This window comes from Corvus moneduloides, chromosome 2, assembly GCF_009650955.1.
Source record: "Corvus moneduloides isolate bCorMon1 chromosome 2, bCorMon1.pri, whole genome shotgun sequence".
In the NCBI taxonomy this organism is placed as follows: Eukaryota; Metazoa; Chordata; class Aves; order Passeriformes; family Corvidae; genus Corvus; species Corvus moneduloides.
The window spans coordinates 106,068,842-106,088,483 of NC_045477.1; the positions used below are offsets into that span (position 1 = coordinate 106,068,842).

Here is a 19,642-nt window from a genome sequence, read left to right on the forward strand (position 1 = left end):
CCGTGCCGCGGTTCCCGGCCGGGCGGGCCGCTCCGAAGCTCCCGCCGCGGGGAGCACGACGGGAGCGCGGGCGGGGGTGGAGCCACGGCGAGGGGCGGGGCGGGGCCTGTCCGCCGCCGGCTGCCCTGGGGCCCCGCCCCCCGGCGGAGTCACGCGCCGCTCCATCCCCTTTTCCCGCCGCCCCTCGCGCTGCTGGAGCCGTCTCAGTGCGGGCGGACCCGCTGGATCATGGCTGAGGTGAGTCCCTACGCCCCTGCCCCCTCACTGCTACCTTCCTGCCCGCCTGCTGGGCCTTCCCTCACTAGCTGCCGTCCGCAGCCGCCTGGGGTTGGTGGTTTGGCGGGACGGGTGGCCGGGCCCTGCCGTACAGGTGAGGGAATGGGGCTGTCTGGGGCCCCGGCCTTTCCTTTCACGGTCCTCCTGTTTCTTTCCTTTCAGCAGCGACAGGATAAGGCGGCGCTGATAAGCGAGACCCGGCGGCGTTTCGAGGCGGAGTACCTGCCAGGTGAGCTGGGAGCGGTGGCTGTGGGCTCTGGGGCTTGTCCACTGTCGCTTTTCCTTTCGGGTCGCCAGGTATCCCACTTTCCCAGCTCTGTGAGCGTATGTGCCCTTTCACAGAATCGACTGGATCGGAAAAGGCCTCCGAGATCATCGAGGCCAGCCTGTGACTGAACACCTGTCAACCAGACCATGTCACTGAGTGCCACGTCCAGTCTTTCCTTAAACACCTCCAGGGACGGTGACTGTGCCACCTCCCTGGGCAGCCCATTCAAACATCTAATCAGTCTTTCTGTGAAGAATTTCTTTCTAATGTCCGATCTAAACTTCTGGTACACTTAAGATGTCCAAAGCCATGGACGGGTACGATGCACAGCAGGTTTCTGTGCTGGCTCTCGGTGCTCTCTGTCTGCTGGGTCGCTCTCTTGGGCTGCGGGGTGTGTTGGGGCAAAGCTCTCAGTCGTTTTCTCTTGCAGCTGTGTTTGGTTAGCTGTAGAGTGGGGTCTGGGACACTGCTGTGCTTGGTGTTCTTTGGATATAAAACATGGCAGGGAAGGGAGGCATTCTGACCTCGCCGAGTTTGTCAAAGGAAGAGTTGTTTTTCTGGAGTAATTTGCACTTGAAATTTATGCAGGCCATAATTAAGATCATGCTGCATGTCCAACTCGATTCTTAAGTGCAGGTGCATTTAAATTTGTAAATGAAGGCCGGGAGATGCTGGGGATGCCTGGGGGAGAGGGAAGACTGGGGTAAGCCTAGCGTGGTTTCCTTTTATTTCAAGGTTAATTTGCATTGCTTATGTTGGAAAAACGTAGAGTATGCTAACAACTGCAGTAAGCAGTATGTTTCATTATGACTGTCTAGAGACTTTCTATTGAAAACATGCTTCTGTGCGATTTTTAATGCAAATACAGTAAAGTCCAGTAATTGTGTTGCCTGCATCTCCTTTAATAGGAGCCTCAGTTCTGCAAACAAATGCCTTGCTTTGATGTTTCTGATAAGAATTATTGAGGTTATCTAGCTGTCACCTTTATGTAAGGGTTACGTGGTTCTATGACTTCTTTGCAGTGGGCTAGAACATGCTCTTGGAAAACTTTGAAGGTCTTGAGGGTGGTACAACTTTGCCTCATATGGTTACTCTGCTAACTTTCAAAAAGGAGACTACTTTGGCCTTGGTTTGAGATGACGTTTATTTCTGATGACAAAATTTATTAGAAAGTGTTGAAGTAGAAAGAGCTTATTTTACCATTTATGAGTGAATAAAGGTATCTTTGTAAAGATCAGGCTTGAATGAGTGGAGGATCATCTTAAATACTAACTTTTTCTGCCTCTAAAAGTTTTCAATTAGTGTATAGTTTCATATGGTAGGTGATTCAACTTGCTTTGGATTCTATTATCCCAGAGTCACACTCATAAATGATTACTTCAGAAGGCCTAGGACTGCTCTGGGACAGTAGTTGTGGAAAAGGAGTATTACTCCTTCAGTTGATCTACCACTTAAAATCTTGAAATTCCACAAGTTTCTCCTGTTGTAAGGATGCCTCTGTTGGGCTGGCTGATACAGCCATTACAACAATTGAATACTGTTGCAAGGTAAGCTGTAATCCTATTTGCAGTATTTTGAACACTTTTTCTCAGTAAGCCCATTTTTGGGTCATGGTTTAGGGCTCTTGGCCCTTTCAAGAAAATAGGATTAAGACTTTTTTGAGTTTGTTTTTAAGATTCTGCCACAAATTTAGGAATGCCACAAGCAAATTAATGTTCTCATGACCACATTCAAGAGTGCAAAACACATGATTTTAATTTTGTACTGGTCTATTAGCCTTTACTGTTTATGTTCTAAAATGTATTATTTTATGCTTCTTAATCAAAGGAATGTGGGGGTGCAGGTAGGCAGACACCCTCAAACCTGTGACTTTGTGGTGTAAAGGTACAAATGATTGCTTCACACCCAGCAATTTTAGTCTGTTTTCAAAACTAAGGGCACTGCCAGGCTACACTGAGAAGCTGATCCTTCCTGTAAAGTTTAGTGTGGTCATAGAGTTGTGGGCCTCTACAGAGCAAACTCTATTCCATTTACAGGTGAACTGCAGTTGTTAAAGTTTGAGAAGTTTTCAGGCAGTTTTTTTTTTCTGGAGGTTGCAGCTGCCACTGTTTTGTTTTCCCTTTGAGGAAAACTGTAACTGGTTATTCTAGAAACAGTGATTCTGATCTTCAAAAGTGAAGTAGTTCTTCCATATTCTGTGACTCCCAGTTACTGGTTTCCCTCCTGCCCCTCCTCATGCAGGAAGAATTGGTATTGGTCAAAAATACTGTGATGGTCTTACAGTAATGTTTATTTTTGTTATGAAATGAAAACTTAGAGGGTCTTTGAAATCCTACTTTTTAATTGAAATTATTTATTGGCAGAATACAATTTTTAGATTTAAGTAGAATCTACAAAAATATATTATTATATAGATGATTCAGAAAAGTCTAATATTACAGCATGTATTATAATTATTATTATAGTAATATGCTGTGGCCTTGATAATTTTCAAGGTTGGATGGGAAAAGTTCTGTTCAGCAATTGAAAGCACCATAAATCTGGTTTTTTTGAATTATACAGTTGTTTCATTTATATGACCAAATCAGAAAATGCTTTTGATAGTCAGATATAGTGTGAAAGATGAAGTATCAGAGAACCTCGCTGGCTCATCTCCCCAGAGTCTGCAAGAGAAGTTTCTTGCTGAAGTTGTTCAGCAGATTTGGCCATTGAAGTGTTCTGGAAGGAAAGCTTGGCCACTGTTGGATGTTATCTGCAAAGCGGTGTTTAATATTAACGGCGATCTTGTGGTGGTTTTTTCTCTTCAGTTAACTGTCTAGCTGGGTTCCAAAGACAGCTTCAGCTCTTGTGAGGAATATATGTCCCAATAATGAAACCTTTGCATTTAAAAGGTTTATTTCCAATAGTGGAAAGGTCATGTTAGTCCAATAGACTGGCAAATGCTGTCTGATGTGCTAGGCAGATGGCACTTTGTCTTCACTGGTTTTGGGCCTAATTTTTGTTTTGGCTCTTTGGATTCTTTGTCAGAGTTGGTGATGTAAATGATTTTGCTGGTGAAAGGAACAATGAAAACAAAAGATTTTTTTACTAGTACAGACTGGCACTAACAATGTTTTCTATCAAACAAGCATGTCTTTTTCTATAGTGAATTTCCATTCCTTAGAGGATTTCTAAAGTGAGCTTTTATTTCTGGGCTATTACTTTCTATTTTAATGTTACAGTGGAAATTGTTTAAAATCAAGTCTTGTTAGACTTTTTCAGTAAACTAGTCTTCTTCACATTTCCTTTTGTATATTAACCATTTCTAATTGCCTGTTATTTCCTGGCCCTCCCCATTAACATCGTTTTCCTTTCTTTTAGGCAAAGCTTAATTTTTGAAAAAAGATTTTGCAAGAGAGGTTTCCCATCCTTCCAATGTAAAGGATTAAATTTCATCCTGACCTTCTTTAAGCCAGTAGCAAAGGTGTTTTGTTAATCATATGGGTTGATTGTAAATAAAATTTTAGACATATGGGACACCCTTAAAAAACAGTGATAAGACTATTGTAGAAGACTCTTAAAGTAATGTTTTGCATACCTGCATGTATCTTTTTATGCTCTGAAAAGTCTGTTTTCCCTGGTTCTTGGCTTTCAGGCTGAGAATGGTGGAAGGATAAGATGGGAAACATACTTTCGTAAAAAGTTCTGTAACATTAATGATTGAGGTTTTTATTGAAAGTAATCTTTATTGTCACTGAGAGTGTTCAACTTTGCTAAAAGTTTGTTTATTGCACTTTGTGGAGGCAAATATTTTATTTATTGCTGCTTGAGCTCATTGAAATAATTCTTTATTGGATGGAAATGGTGTTCGGTTTTTTCTTCATCCCTGTCTCTTTATGGCTACTTTTTTTACTTCTTAAATTGTTTCTAGTCTTGCTGATTTTTCTCATCTAGCAACTGAAGGCACATACCTGAATTGTTATAGTACTTAGCTTAATGTTTGGCATCAACAGCCAATTAAAATGGGTTTCGTCTTTGTAGCCAAAGTCAGAGAAATAATTGTGACCATTTTAGACAGAGACTTCTTGGCTGAAATAGCCTTAAGACAGCAGTTAAATTGAGTCTCTTTGTGTAATGTAACACTTGACATTTCTAAGTTGCTTTTTTTTCCTCTACTTTGTACAATTAAGTTTTTGGTTTTTTCTCTATTAAAAGGCATGCAGTTGCTGTCCCTACTTAGCTTTATATATGGCTTGTTCTGTAACTCTACTTTTCTAGATAAGAGTTTTTTCTGAAGGGAAGGGTCATTCAAGTTTTAAAACTCTGAACTTCTCTGGATTAAGTTGGTGTAGGGTGTGGGACTTTGCTGTTGTGCCTGGTTTTGAGTTCTGTAGTTATTCTTCTATATTCCTGTTGAATATTCTCGAACTTGTATTATATTTTCTAAAGCGTGAGCACTAGAAGAAAACACAGCAGCACAACGCTGTTCTCGTGGTAATCACAGAATGGGTCAGGTTGGAAGGGACCCTAGTGGCTTGTCTGGTCCAGCCTGCTCAAGCAGGGTTATCACGGAGCACAGGGCACAGATTTGCATGCAGACAGTCTTTGGATGACTCCACACCCTCTCTAGGCAACATGTTCCAGTGCCTGGTCACAACAGTAAAGAAGTTCTTCCTCATACTCAGGTGAAACTTCCTGTGCATCAGTTTTTGCCATTTTCTCGTGCCTTATTGCTTGGCACCACTGAGAAGAGCCTGGGCCCATCCTCTGACTTCTCCCTTCAGACAGACATTGATGAGGTCTCCTCTCAGTCATCTCTTCTTGACACTGAGCAGGTTTAGCTCTCTCAGCCTGTTCTCATAAGAGAGGTGCTCCAGTCCCTTAATCATCTTTGCAGCCCTCTACTAGACCTGCTCCAGGGGCTCCTGGCATTGTAATTAAATGGCATTGAAAAAAAAAAGTGATGTAAATAGAAGGGATTTTACAGTTTCTGCCTCAGAGAACTTAATTAAACCTTCTAATGAAAGTATTGCAGTGAGATTTGTGTGCGGTTAGTTTTGTGTAATTCTGCAGTTGTTTTCAGAGCTGTTGTCTGTGTTACAGAAGATCCTTTATGTTGAAATGTAGTAATTAAGTGATACAGTTTCACTGGAAGCTTCTCAGCTTGAAGAAGACAACTATTAAAAGGGCAGGATGTGCTCATGGAAAGAACAGAAGTCCTCACTAAAGCAAAAAAAAAAAAAAGGAAGGCAAGTAATATAAGAAGTTGCTGTTCAAACAGAACTTTCTTCTTCCAGTCTTTCCTCTTGACCTCAAATGCTCAATGGGAAAATGAAAGTAACTTTAACCAACTATTTCCAAAATAAAGTTAAATACCTGATCAGTTTTGCTCACTCAAATTTTCCTGAGGAACTTTCAGTTAAAGGACTAAAGAGGGCTAATAATGGCCACATCTTGCTACTGTCACTCCCTTATGTGTAACTTTGAATTTGGCAGATGATGCTTTTTCTTGCATTTTTGTATCTGAGTCTTGCTTAGTTTCTACAGTTTTCTGGGTCAAAAGTATTGCAGCATCCCAGTTTTGCCTCTTCCCTGGGCTGTGGGACTGTTCTATGATTCTGTGATACAGAAAGGTTTGAGTGTCTTGGACTGAGGGAGCAACCAGATTTCCAAGCCTCTGGACTATGAAATGTTACACAAAAGTCTGGCACTGCTGCTACGCACGTGGTTTTCAGTAGCTCTTTCTGAACAGAAGTAGCTGGTATTGCTGTTCCTTGTCTTACCTTTGGGGCAAGTGATGTGTGTTCCAAATACCTTATGAAATTCTGTTCGTTATGGACTTAATTACAGAGATGTCTCTCTTCATGAGCTGAGAGGGCCTAAACTTAATGTCTCAGTGTCCTAGTGGCAGTCCTGCAAGTGTGAAGAAATAAGCACCTCATTTTCCTTTGAGAAAAGCATCAGTATATGTTTACAGGTATCTTAAATGGATAGGCTTGGAGGTTGTCTGAGGTAAGTTACTTCTGTTTGTAGTTTCACCTGAATTTCCATATGGATGCCTCTCAAACAATGTTTCTTTTTTTGGCCTCTTAGTTGTGCAGGATGTATTTAAATTGTATTGAGAATCCTAGATGTCTTATTTTCTTTCAACTAATTCTCATTTAACTCCAGAAGTTTCTAATAATACAGTAACTACACTCAAGTGTTCCATGAGTTATTTAAAATTAGAAACATTCTGATAATGTCACAGAAGTTTGAAAACAAGATTCCAGATGTCTGTAGAATTATGCGACGTACAGATTTGAAGAGGAATTCCTCCTCTGAACTGACACATTTTCAATCACTGGGTTCTTGGAAGGACTCCATCAATTTTATATCACTCTGCTTTTTGTGTGTGACATAAAACACCTTTCTTTTGGACTCACATTCTCATTCTAAATTTGACTTAATTTGTAGCAAGAATTGGATAAATCAGGTAAAAGTCATTCAGTATTCAGTACTCAGTACTGTTGTTCTGTCAATCTTGTTAGGCTAACCTGATTCAAATACTGGCATTCTGCAAGTGCTTGTGGATGCAGAACTTGACTAGTTGTTTCCCCTGGTTTTAGGGGGTATTGTAGCATATATGTAAATTCAGATTACATGTGCCTTGTTGAAAATTTAGTTACAGAAGAGAGGGAAAAGTACTTTTTCAACTATCCCTATCTTTGAATTCAGCTTGCTTTCCATTGATGTTGGAAGTTTGGATTAAACATTTTCTGTTTCACTTTCATTTTCTTAAAATATCCACAAAGTTAAATGTGTTTTTAAAAATATTCTTTAAGTTCAGAGTTTGGGACAACTTGTTGGTGGCCAAGAAATGTGTTCTGAGGTTTGTTCCATGTAATGATATGTCAGTTTTAAATTACAGTTTGATACAAGATGCACAATTCTCTCATTTTGACAGATGTGCTCTCACACAGATACTGAAAGCAAAGACAGCCTCAGAAAGTGGTGAAATGATCTCCTGTTAGTTTTTACCTGGTAGTGGGTTTTGTCTTTACACAGTACCCAAATTCCTTATTTATATAAGATATATGTGGGACTGATTTCAGCAAAGTACTTGGCTGATTGATTAGCTGCAGTCACTCATAGCTGGAAGCCAGTGTGTGTTAGAGATTATTAAACCAAGGTGAAGTGGTTAACTTGAAATAAGTACTGTTGCTTTTTCTCAGACAAAACTTCCTAAATCATTGGGGGAACTACAAATTTCAAATGAGCTGTTGAGACTACAAAATTTCACACCCAGGATTTTTACAATTCTTCTGTGGTTCCTCTAGAGCCACAAACGTTTCAGTCTGGTGCTGAGTGATCACTTCACTGGGCTTAGTCAGAATATAGGAAATCAGTTGTCTGGTGCAAGTATGGAAATGAAGAGAAAAGGAACTTCAGTAGTTAAAAGTTTTTAGTGGATTAGAGGCTTTTGGGCAGAGGAGAAAGTAGGGGACTAAGATTAAGGAAAGTGGGATTAAATTCTAGGTTTATTTAAGGAACAAAGGAAAGTAGTGGGATGGGATCAAGGGAAGGAGAAATTTGAGGCGTAATGAAGAAGGAACGTGGTAGATGATGTATGTGAGAAGCAGACATGAAAAGATGCATTGGGGGACTGCAACTATAATGACTCTTAGTGAATGGACACATTTAAATTAATATATTCTTACAGTTACATTGACTCATTATAGCAGGAAACAGTATAATTTGAAAGACAAGAAAAATAGGTCATAGTTTTTGCATGGAGGCCAGTAAAACAATATATATTAGCAGAATTTAATGGTGTCTTTTTCTTAACTCCTTCCTCAGAGTTGTCTGGTTGTAATACAGATTCCCAAGCCATCCCATCGCAGTTCTAAACAGTTGTAAATGGCTCTGAAAGCAGTTTATTGCTGCTGATAGAGGAAAAGTCTTTCCAGTATGTGAAAATTAAATCTCTTTTATTAACAGCCTTAATTTTTTCCATGGTAATCATGAATTTAAGTGAATAGCTTAACAGTTTATGGTTTTTTAGTAGTTAGCAGAGATGTGTATCAGTGTCTATTGCTTTCAGAAGCCTGTTTCTGTTATGGGCTCTTGATTTTACATTCTATTTATACAAGTTTCTCAGAGGAGCATTGATCTAAAAACTGAGCCTTTGTTTAAGCATATCTACAATAGAAATAGGTCCACTTAGCATTTGTGTTTAAACTTTCCTGTCTAAAAGTGAAAAAACCCAGAGCAGCAGCAAGTCTTGTTTCATCTGAAGCGCTTCCAAAAGCATGTAAGCCTGTTACTGTGTTGCTAATATGATACAAGAAGATACAAGAAGCCTTGGGGGCATTTGTGCTAGAGTTGCTTGCAGTTTTTATTGTGTAGCATAAAAATTTGACAAGTGTAAGCTGTAATTTTTTTTAAAGAAAACAATTTTGTTTAATGCAATTATGTATAGTGCGTACTCAAACCCACACATTTTAATAGTTGTTGTCAGACATTTTATGGTCTAACATGCTGATGCCTATAAATTTGAGAACTCAAGCATGTGCTAGTGATGTTTAATACATACATTCATCAGTACACAAACTCTAAGACTATATTCTAATTCATGTTAATTACAGAAAACTGGTTTTAGGAAAATATACCTGTCCCAAATGCACCTTGTTGTTTTCTAATGTTTTTTCTTTGCATAAAAATCACAGAAAATATTTTTCTAGTAGTGTTCCTAAATATCGTTGCAGAAGATAGATGGTTTTCATCAATTTATCATGCCGTGCCTTGTTTGCTTAAATTTGAAACTGCAAGAGAAATCCTATGTACCTAGTAAATGCTTATAGACATACACTTGACAAATCTCTTCATGTTTTTGTAGCAAATGCTATAGACACTAACTTATTTATTTCCTAGATAAATCAGATAAATATGATTCTAGAGATGTGGAAAGACTTCAGCAAGATGATAAATGGGTTGAAAACTACTTGATTTGGCGTCATGATGTTGTGGATGATACTTTAAAGATGATTGATGAGAGCTTTCAGTGGAGGAAAGAATACACAGTTAATGGTAAGCTATGTTACATAGTGATTTTGAAGGTGTGTGTTGCTTTTGTATTGAGCTATCATTGACCTCTACATGTAGTTTTATTAAGAACCTCTTAAAGGCTTGCAAGTACCACAGAGAGCTAAGCAAGAACTTAAAAATTAAAAAAAGAGAGAAAAATTATTGCTTTTTATGTTGACCAGTAGTCTCTCAGTTTTGTTGTGGTTCCATGTGTCTATTGAAAGGGTGTTTAAGAGGAAGGAAGGAAGGCAGCTATCTCGTGTTATGTCTTTTTGCATCATAGAATAGAGTCCTAAAAGACCAATAACAAAAAGCCCACAACAAACAGGGCTCTCTTGTTCATTTTAATAGCACTGGTCTGGTGCATTAAATAAGAGATCTCATTTTTGTGCTGTGAAAATATTTTGAAGGTGAACACTATCTACAGGACTTCACCCTCTGAATTTAAGGATAGAGCATGGTGGGGGAGGCTTCAAATATGAAAAAAATAAACACTTGCATCATTTTTTTCTGTAGATTTTTTCTATTATTCTTACTTCATAAATAGATCCTACTCTATAGCATGAATAGAAGATAGTAAAGATTTCAAATTATCTCAATATTTGCATTAGTTTAATAAAGGCCTTGGAAAGAGGCTTATAAAGATGTTTTTGTATTTTTTGTTAGGCTTTTGCATTTTTAGTGACTTCCGTTAAGTTAACAATGTGATTATTAATATGATTGCTGAAATAATATTTCATTTGGTTTTGCAGACTTGTCAGAATCTGTCCTTCCAAAATGGTTATTTGAAATTGGTGCTCTCTTTCTGCATGGATATGATAAAGAGGGCTATAAGTTATGTAAGTTATACAGAATAGATTCTTTTCAGTCATTGATCATTATTTTGTTTCCAGCATTTTAAGAACAGACATAGGTATGTGTTGGTTACTGTTTTTACTTAAAAAGGTAATTGGGTAATAAAGTATTTTTTTATCATAGAGTACACTGAGTTGGAAGGGACCCAGCAGAATGATGGAGTCCAACTCCTGACCCTGCACAGGGCAGCCTCAGAATAACACCATGGGCCTGACTGTCAGACAGGCTTGGTGATGTGATCGCTGTCTCAAAGAAGAATATAATAGTTTAATGTACGCTCTGTGTTTGAGTAGGGGTTTATCTTAATCTTGAAATATGCAGTGTAGCTAATGTGCTGTATTTAAAAACATTTGTTTCTTTGCATGAAACAAAGTACTATTTACTTTAGTTTTGCATTTGGAAGTAAAAGACCTGGAGAAGAAATCTGGTTTTTACTAAGACTTTCCGAGTTTCAGGGAGAAGAATATTGAGCATATCTAAAATTATTTTCAGGCTTGTCTAACTTTGATATTGTAAAGGTCGTAAAAATGAAAGCCACTCTTCACATTACTGCCCTGAATATTTCTTTTCTCACTTATTGTATAATCAGTAACTTGGTTTCAGACATTTTTATAAAGTCTTTTTACTTTGAATTATGCCTGTAGGGGTTTTTTTCCATAGAAAAACAAGTCTCTGTATGACTAATTTTTTTTTTTATTCCAGAAGAATATGCACTGGGCTTTCATTTATACAATGTTGCTCACCTCCAGAAATTTTAAATTTTATTTTAGAAAGATCTGTTGCTTTTTATATAATTCTTAATGTGTGTATAATTAGTTTTTCAAAACACATCAACTGCAATGCTGTAAAAAACCTAAGCAGAAAAGGAAACATTAATTTTGCAGCAATACTTAGAATATATGCTGAATACAATATTGTCTGAAGACCATGTGACTTAATTTTAAATTATGAAATGCTAATCTAGGTAAATAGTCTTTAAATACACAAAAAGTGGTTTTCTGCTTTAATGTTTCTTCTGGAGTGTAGTTCTTTGTATTTTCAATTTTTAAAAAGTTACAGTAAAAAAAAGTCAGGGGTATGTGAAGAGGTGTACTGTTGTTTTTCTGGCTGTTCAGTGGTCACAAAGTCAGGGCAAATGTAGAATACAAACTCAGAGGTGTTAATACATTTCAGTGCATCCTCTATAGTTATTTGCATGATGTTTTCTGTTAGCGTGGATCTTTTGTTTCAACTTTCGTGTGTGTTTTTGTCCAAGTTTGGTTCAAAGTGAAACATCATACAAGAGATCCTAAACAGCAACTTGATAAAAAGAAACTGGTCGCTTTTTGGTTAGAACATTATGCCAAGAGAGATCATGGAAAGCCCTTAACAGTGGTATTTGACATGGCTGAAACTGGAATCAGTCACATAGTAAGTATTTTTACTGTCTTGTCTTGATTGCTTTTGGGATTATATTACCTGTGTTCCTAGAAAAAAGGAAGTCCCTGTACGGTCATTGACACCTCAATAACTTAACAATCATTGACATTAGTAATATGTAGGGCTTTTTCTCATGACATGAGCAATTTCCAAAATCTTTTGTTACATATTAAACTTTGTCTTCTGCAACATGCTGAAAACTTGATTTTAGTTTGGTGACTGAGCTGAGTCAAAGCTGGTTTAGATTGCAAGGTTGAGATCTTGCCTATCAGTATATCTTTATTGATTTAATCTAATAACTAAAAATCTCACAGATTGTCTGTAGGTTAAAAACCAAAATGTATTTCTATAGAATAATTTAAATTTTCTTACCAAGTGCCATGTGGTCCTGTTATTACAGGAATGGCTGAAACTTATATCTTTGTGCCTTTTTTTTTTTTTTTGTGGTGGTAGTATGGCAAGAATGAATTTAAATATAAGCAAAAAAACCCACCCCCAAACCCATTTCCAAAGAGTTGTTTATACCTAGCATAGGCAAGATTATTAATATTGCATTTAGGACCTTGCAGCTCTGCAGTATAGGGCCACCATCTTATGAGGAGGTATTTTGACAAATATGGTGTGATTCTGTTTTGTGGGGTTGGTGCTCTTACCTGTGCAGTGACAGCTGTCTATCCATACTCCTAAAGATAATACTGGAACCACAGCTTTATATAACAGGAGTAAAGGATTGTAATAATTTCCTTGGTGTGAAAGACTAATCTGATTTGGGTTCTATGGAGCATATCCTGAAGCAGCTTTTTTTCCCCCCTGTGTCTTTGAGACTCCAAAAACAAAATCTCAGCAAATGCTTCTGTAACTGTCCTGTTGTACAGTCTTTCTTTGTCGTTAGTATATTTATCACGGAACAGGAATATATTTTTAATGGCTGTTCATAGCCATGTGGAATAAATAATAAATTTCTCCTAAAAGAAAAAGAACTTGGATATCTGAGTTCTTTTCCAGAACATGCCACATTTGTTTGTTCCATTGCTATGGATATCTACTATATCACTTTTATCACTGGTATGCAGGAGATAATTCTGATAGCTCATGGCTTGTTCCACCAGTTCAGGTAACTAGAATAGATGCAGTTATTGAATGGTCTGTGAAATCTGCACTTCTAATTCCAGACTTTCATCAAAATAATGGATCTATCCTTCTACTGTCTGGTAGTGCTGCTTTTGGATAGGCAGCAGAATAGAGAGCAGCATCCTGATTAATGGAGATTCTCCTAATCATTCTAATCTATCACTGTGTTTATGCTTTTAAATGAAAGATACTGCATTTAGTACAAGCAACAGACAGTTGAGATAAATGCTTCTATTAGAGGCCACCTTCTGCCTGTAAAGATGTCAAACTTTCAGTTAGTTTCTAGTTGCTGAAGCCACTTAAAAAGCTTTCAGGTTGTGGGTAGACCTCTTACACAGTGTTAGTTTTTTGAGGTTTTTTCACTCTGTCCACAAATGTTTTGGTAGTGTGTTTACATCAACCTAGGAGCCCCTTCCCCATTCTTACTGTTATGACAGGCTTTGGATCCTCAGCCAGAAACACTCTGTACTATTTCTGAAAGTAGTAGTAGTGGTCACTTCTGTTAAAAGGACTGGGGAAAGTACTCATGGCAGGCTTCCCACCTGAGTACCTTATTGGGGTAAGGTATTTCTTACTTTGTTTCTATACCTGTTTCATAAAAAGCCTTCCTTGCCCTTTGCTGTGTAGCCAGTTCCATTATACCTGGATTTTGCAAAGGAGACTGACTGTACTATTTCTGTGCAGTTGCTCATTGGCTGGAGGCATCCTGAAAATGGGTGGTATAGAAGCAGCTCTTTTGAGTGCCCACAGTTTCTCTGCATGCCACCAATTAATACTAAACCAAACAATTCTCTTCAAAGGCAAACCTATTTTTTTTTCCTTTGTAAATACAATACTGAGTGCAGTAGTACATTGAACAGTATGTGGGATAATTATTGATGGGAAATTTCAGTATATTTAGTACTCTTCCATCTGTCAAGCTTCTCCAGTGCTAAAGGTTTATTTTTCCTTTATCTTTTGTGCACTTCTTAAACCCTGTTGAAGCTCTGCAGTAATTTAGATATGTTAGTTATTGCACTGATCATAGGTCTATTGACTTCTTTCTTAGATCATAAGGGGAAGTGTGGCCACAATCCTGCAGCAGTTTAGTGAAGGAAAAAGCCTTGCATTGTGTTTTGAGGATGTATGTAGTGTATATAAAATTTGAACACAGTTGGCTACAATATAACTATCTTGTGCTATTCACTAAATGCCTTAACTAAGCCTGTATTTTTTAATATTTTGGTTTGCTTTGCATTTATGTTGTGATTTATTTTTTTTGTTGTTTCTTAGGACTTGGATTTTGTCCGGTTTATTGTCAATTGTTTTACAGATTATTACCCAAACTTCCTCAGTAAGTATTGTACATTAAATATTAAGCATTGTAGACTTGTGTAACAAGAGCATTTCATAATATGGTAGAAGATAGGGAAGATGAAATGTTTTTTTCCATGTGTTTTCTGGAGTAACTTCATGGAACATGTGAATGTTATAGAGTCAGGATATTCTTGTGTCCTTAAGTCAACACAACTTTGTATTGTGAATAAACTTTACTTTCATCAAAAATCAACCATCTTTTTGTGAAGTAATAATCTAATACATGTTTATACATAGTTAAAATTATTATAAGCATATAATAGAAAGGAATTGACTTGTTTTCCTTTGCTCCCTGTTACTTGCGTAGAAGCTTTACAAACTTTCATGACAGTGTGTATCCTTTACGAGTCTTCAGAGGTCAAAGAATGAAGGGCTCTAGAAAATTATGAGGGGCAGTGATTCTTCTGAAAATGAAAATGGTTTATTTTGAAAAGGCATTTTTGTATGCACGCTTAGAAAACCCTGCATGCTTGCCTGATAACTTTTTTAAGCATAGGCAAACACTGCATAGTTTATGCTAGCTCATCTTAAATATGTTGTAAATTTTAGGTGAAAATGTCTGTGAATATTGAAAATCCATACAGCAACTGCTTAAACTCTGAATATTAGATTTCAGCTTGCTGATCAAAGTTCAAAGCTTTGATCAAATATCAAACTTAAAGGCAAGTGCAATATTGTTTTTTTTATATTGACATTCAAGAGGAAAAATAATTGGGACACAAGTATTTTCAAATTTCTATGCTAAAATAAAGAATATTTGGAAAAAATAGATATACAAAGACTTATGTTTATTTGTTTCTTTGTGAAGTAGGGGGTGCTGAATGTACTTGTTAAACTTTCTTCTGTTCAGTAGCTGCTTTTTTAGGTTGGATTGAGATCTTGCCTTTCTTTGCCTTATTTGGGAGATGAGTTATTAGTAACAATAGGTCAGAAAAGTAATATCCCAGGAAGTATATGAACAATGTATAACTTGGAATTTTATTACCTGTTTTCCAAGCAAGCAGCTAATGTTTCTAAATAGCAATAGGTTTGTACAGAATTGCTTATACAGGAAAGTGAACATGGAGGTTTGTAAAAGTGAATATTTACTTTTTACATGCATATTACTGCTGTGCTTTCTCTTAAACAGAGAAATACCTAGCATGTGGTATTCAGATTTTTTTTTTTCTTTTTAGCAAAGATAGTAATATTTGAAATGCCATGGATAATGAACGGTAAGTTGTTTTTTTCTTTTTGGATTGTGATAACTTTTAAAATACAGCAGCATAAATAAGAAGCATTTTTCTGCTCTGTGTAGATACAGATGAATAATGAAGTTTGTTAAACATGCATCTTTAAATCTGTCAGTTTAAAGGTTGCATACTTTTTATTTTTCCTTCTATCATTGTATTTTGGATCATACTTTACATGAAGTTTGTATTTGTCCTGCTGTTTTTAAAGGTTGGGAGACTTTGATAAATAATTTATTTCTTGAATGCTTTTTAACTAGAATCCTTTCAGCAATTCAATCATCAGCAGTGATGGTGACTTATAACCAGCTCAAAACTAGAATACACAGTTTAAGTTAGATGCCTGACACTGCATGCTGTAACTGTGGTTACATTTATTCTGATATGGGTATTTCAGTAATTATCTGTAGCTATAGCGTACAGGATAGATATATTATTCCTCTTCTGTTGTCATATGAATACATATTTTTATGTTGGATTTATATTTTCGTACATATTCATGTTTTACTATCACTGAAATAACAATGGTCTTTGTAGATGCTTTGTAGATCTAAACAAATATCCTTTAAATCAGCAAAACATTTCAGCGACGAAGAGTGTGTGTGTGTGTATCTTTCCCAATCTCCCTCACGCAAATTTGGAAATACAACTGGTTTTACCCACTCTCTACTTCAAGGGCTAAATTCCAAGACAACAGAGTTGTCAGTTATTAAATCAAAGATACTCTTTCCATTTTCTCTGTAAATAATACCTTTTTTCCCTTGCATTGCTTATTCCAATCATAATAGATACTTTCAGAGCAGGTTCTGTAGTATCTTGAGGGATGCAGCTCACTTGTGTTGTGTAAGATCTACCAATACACTGAAAAAACCCTACAAAAACAACCGAAATAACAAAACTCCCTTCCTGACGTCTTCTATATACCTTTTGTTTTGTTTGGTGTTTTCTTTTGTTTTTTAAAGCTGCATTTAAAATCGTGAAGGGTTGGCTTGGCCCAGATGCAATAAGCATGTTAAAGTTCACAAACAAGAGTGATGTGCAGGAATACATCAGTGGAGAGTATCTGCCACCTCACATGGGGGGAACTGTAAGTATAGTAACATTTCATGTTTCTGTTGTGATAGATTGAGACACCTCTATAAATCCCATATGTGGCGTCGAGGGTTGGCACTTCACAGATGAGAGATTTCTTGAAATTGTTTTGCCAATGATAATTTTAAAGTCATGGTAATATAAAATAGGTTAACTTCATGAGAATTTGGTATTGGCACTCTTCAAGTAAAGAACTATTTTTTTCTGAATCATTCATCCCTTTATAAGTCAATGGAAACCGCTTAATTTTTCTTAAAGGTCTGAAAAATTATCTTTTTTAAGTGTCATTCTTCCTTGTACTTTTATTCCTCTCTGATGAATTAGAGGTGGTGTTTGTTTATGAAACAAGTTCTATGAACAGAAAGTAGGTTTCATGGCCCTCTGGGAGTTCTAGTCCTGCTCCAAAGCTATAATTCACTGAAGACAGTTATATTGTAGCTATTTTTCCTTTGTTGTCTCTAGGGCTGCATTTTAAGACATGGCTGTAGAAGATTGTCATCAAAGAGTATAGTAGAGCTCCAAAGTGGTACAAGCAGCATCAGTTTAACAGAATCAGAATCCAGTTTTAGTGCAATCTAAAGAGTGGAACAGCACAAGCAACTTGCACAACAGGTTTCACTCTTCACAAGGCTAGTGGATCAGTATTGCATAATCTTTAGAGTAAATTTGCAGAAAAATGATGCTTTAAAATGTTTATAGGCCATTTATGGTAGTAGAATAAGCCCATTGCAGGGGAGTTACTTTTAAAGTTTTTTTCTACCTTTTATTTTCTGAAGTACTTTTGGCATTATGGCAGTAACAATTTGGAGAAAAGGAGGGTTGTGTTTCAGCAATAGTAGGGGAGGACATGTTCCTTTCTATATGAGTTCAGGGTAGTGTTATTGTGGCCAGAACCTATGAAACTTGTTTGGGGAACATAAAAAGATGTTACCTTGATTTTTATTTAACTGAGATTAGCAGCCTTTAAAAAGTGCATGTGATTCTTGAAGAAAAGATACCCTTTTTCTCCATGAAAAATTGCTGCCCCAACTCCTAGTCTCATGTAAGAACTTTCTCAGGTGGAAGAAAGCTGAAATTGCAGCACCACAGGAGTGGGCATTGAGGGAAGGGCTGATGATACCTGAAGTGGTTTCAGTAAGGAATGTTATTTAGCAATGGTTCTGGGCCTGGCTCCTGTGCTGTTGTCCTATTGTTGCAATAGAGGGGCAAGTTTTTTTCCTCATTAAAGCTGAGTATCTCCCATCTGCTTTTTCAACTATCTTACCCAATAGTTCATTATGTCTTTAAAGATAGAACCTGTGATTTTGCTAAATACCCTGCTGAAGCATCTGATGGAACATGCAGTCTTGTAGTTATCTCTAATCCTGCCTTGGGCCTGAAAGGTCTCATTGCTGATCAAGCTGGCTCCATGTTGCTCGTCTTCTGAAAGCATTAACAAGTTTCAGAATCATGGAGGCAGCTTATCCAAATCATTTATCTGGGGTAGGAAGTTGCAGTGGCAGAAATAGAGTAGTGGAATAGTAGTAAACTTGCTTGACAAGGACTCCTGAGGTTTTGACAATTTCAGAAAAACAGCTGTATCTGCCTATTAAAACCCTGTATTTTGAACCAGCACATGCTTTGTCTAAGTATTGAGTTTCACTTGATGGGTGTTTTGAGCTTTTAACCTCAGAACTGTCATAATTTGGAAGAATCGATAGCAAATACTGAGACTCCAAAGCTGTGCTCTGGATCTTTCTTCCCAAGGTTTCTTCAGTGTGTACAATAAAGCAGGATCTTTGCATCTCTCTAATAGCAAGGAGTTTTTCAGTGACCAGACAACAGACAATTTAATGCTTTTTCTCAGAATTTAACTTTTCTTGATGTGATTAACCTTGGCTTCTCTTAAAGCGACTAGGTAGAGTACAATTCACCATTATTAGTATTGTCAGGCCTGGCATTTTTTCAAATGCAGTATCTGACTTGCACAAATTGATTCCTTCCATTTTTCTCTCAAGTGTTTGGTTTTGTTTGTGAGGGACTTTTTTCTTTTTTTTTTTTTTTTTTTGCCTTCTTCCAATTCTCTCTCTGTCATCTTTGATTTCCACATGTTTAGTTACAGATCTTCATATTTGCAACGAGCATAATGCCAGTGAAGAGCACAACATATCTGTGCATCCTTTGTATTCAATACAGTGGCTGTGACTCATCTTTCTGCTGTGTCCCCTACTAGGATCCAGCTTTGAAAAGCCAGGTCTTGCTAGATGTACACAACTAGTGAAGCAGATCATTTGGTGGATACCAAGATTTGGAGAGATACCAAGATTCCACTGCACTTATGTTCTTTGTGTTCCAGAAGAATGTTAGAGACTAGTTCTGGAAGTAACAAAAAAAAAATCCATAGAATTAATAATGTTGGAGTCAGTGACTACTTCTCTTGACTAAGGGAACTGTTCTTTATCTCTGTTGGAAGCCTCCAAGCTTCAATGTCTCACTGAAGTTGTCTTTAAGCATGTTTTAAGTCTGTCTCAGGGTCACTCAAAAGATGAACCAGAAACTTTCCATAGCTTTAAAATCCTTTGATCGACTGTCAGCCAGCTGAGAAAGGAGGAATATTACAGGCTTGATTTGAGACAACTAGTGGGCAAAGGTGTCTCCAGAGTATCAAAACCATTAAAACTAATTATGGAAAACAGAAACTTGGATTTTGTAGGACTTTGGAATATGAATTTGATCTAAGTTCCATTCAAGTCCTCATCAGTGTCTGTTGGCTGTGGCTATTACCATACTGCTAATCCATACATGCTGTGCACCACATGCGTGGTTCTTGTCCTTAATGCACAGAGGTCATTTTCTTTATAGCAGGTTTGTTTTGGAGAGCTTGTCAAAATTGCCCAAGACAGATCTAGGAGCTAGCTAATGCTAGGCAGCCTGGAAAATTAGGGTTAGATGCTCAAGAGCCACTTGGTAGTATACATTCGTTACTAAACGA

The 19,642-nt window shown here is 37.3% G+C and overlaps 1 protein-coding gene across 2 annotated transcripts in view; it reads left to right on the forward strand.

Annotated features, from left to right (window-relative positions):
- The first annotated feature begins 127 nt into the window (after positions 1-127).
- The window catches only part of MOSPD2 (motile sperm domain containing 2), a 32,967-nt gene continuing 13,452 nt past the window's right edge, over positions 128-19,642 (forward strand). The window contains exons 1-8 of one of the 2 annotated variants that reach the window (XM_032100696.1): positions 128-237; positions 439-505; positions 9,437-9,592; positions 10,342-10,428; positions 11,700-11,854; positions 14,267-14,327; positions 15,526-15,564; positions 16,542-16,666. In XM_032100696.1, coding sequence (XP_031956587.1) covers positions 229-237; positions 439-505; positions 9,437-9,592; positions 10,342-10,428; positions 11,700-11,854; positions 14,267-14,327; positions 15,526-15,564; positions 16,542-16,666 — 699 coding nt within the window. In that variant the 5' untranslated portion in view covers positions 128-228. The remainder of the gene's footprint in view (positions 238-438; positions 506-9,436; positions 9,593-10,341; positions 10,429-11,699; positions 11,855-14,266; positions 14,328-15,525; positions 15,565-16,541; positions 16,667-19,642) is intronic. The other variant, XM_032100697.1, reaches the window with a different exon arrangement.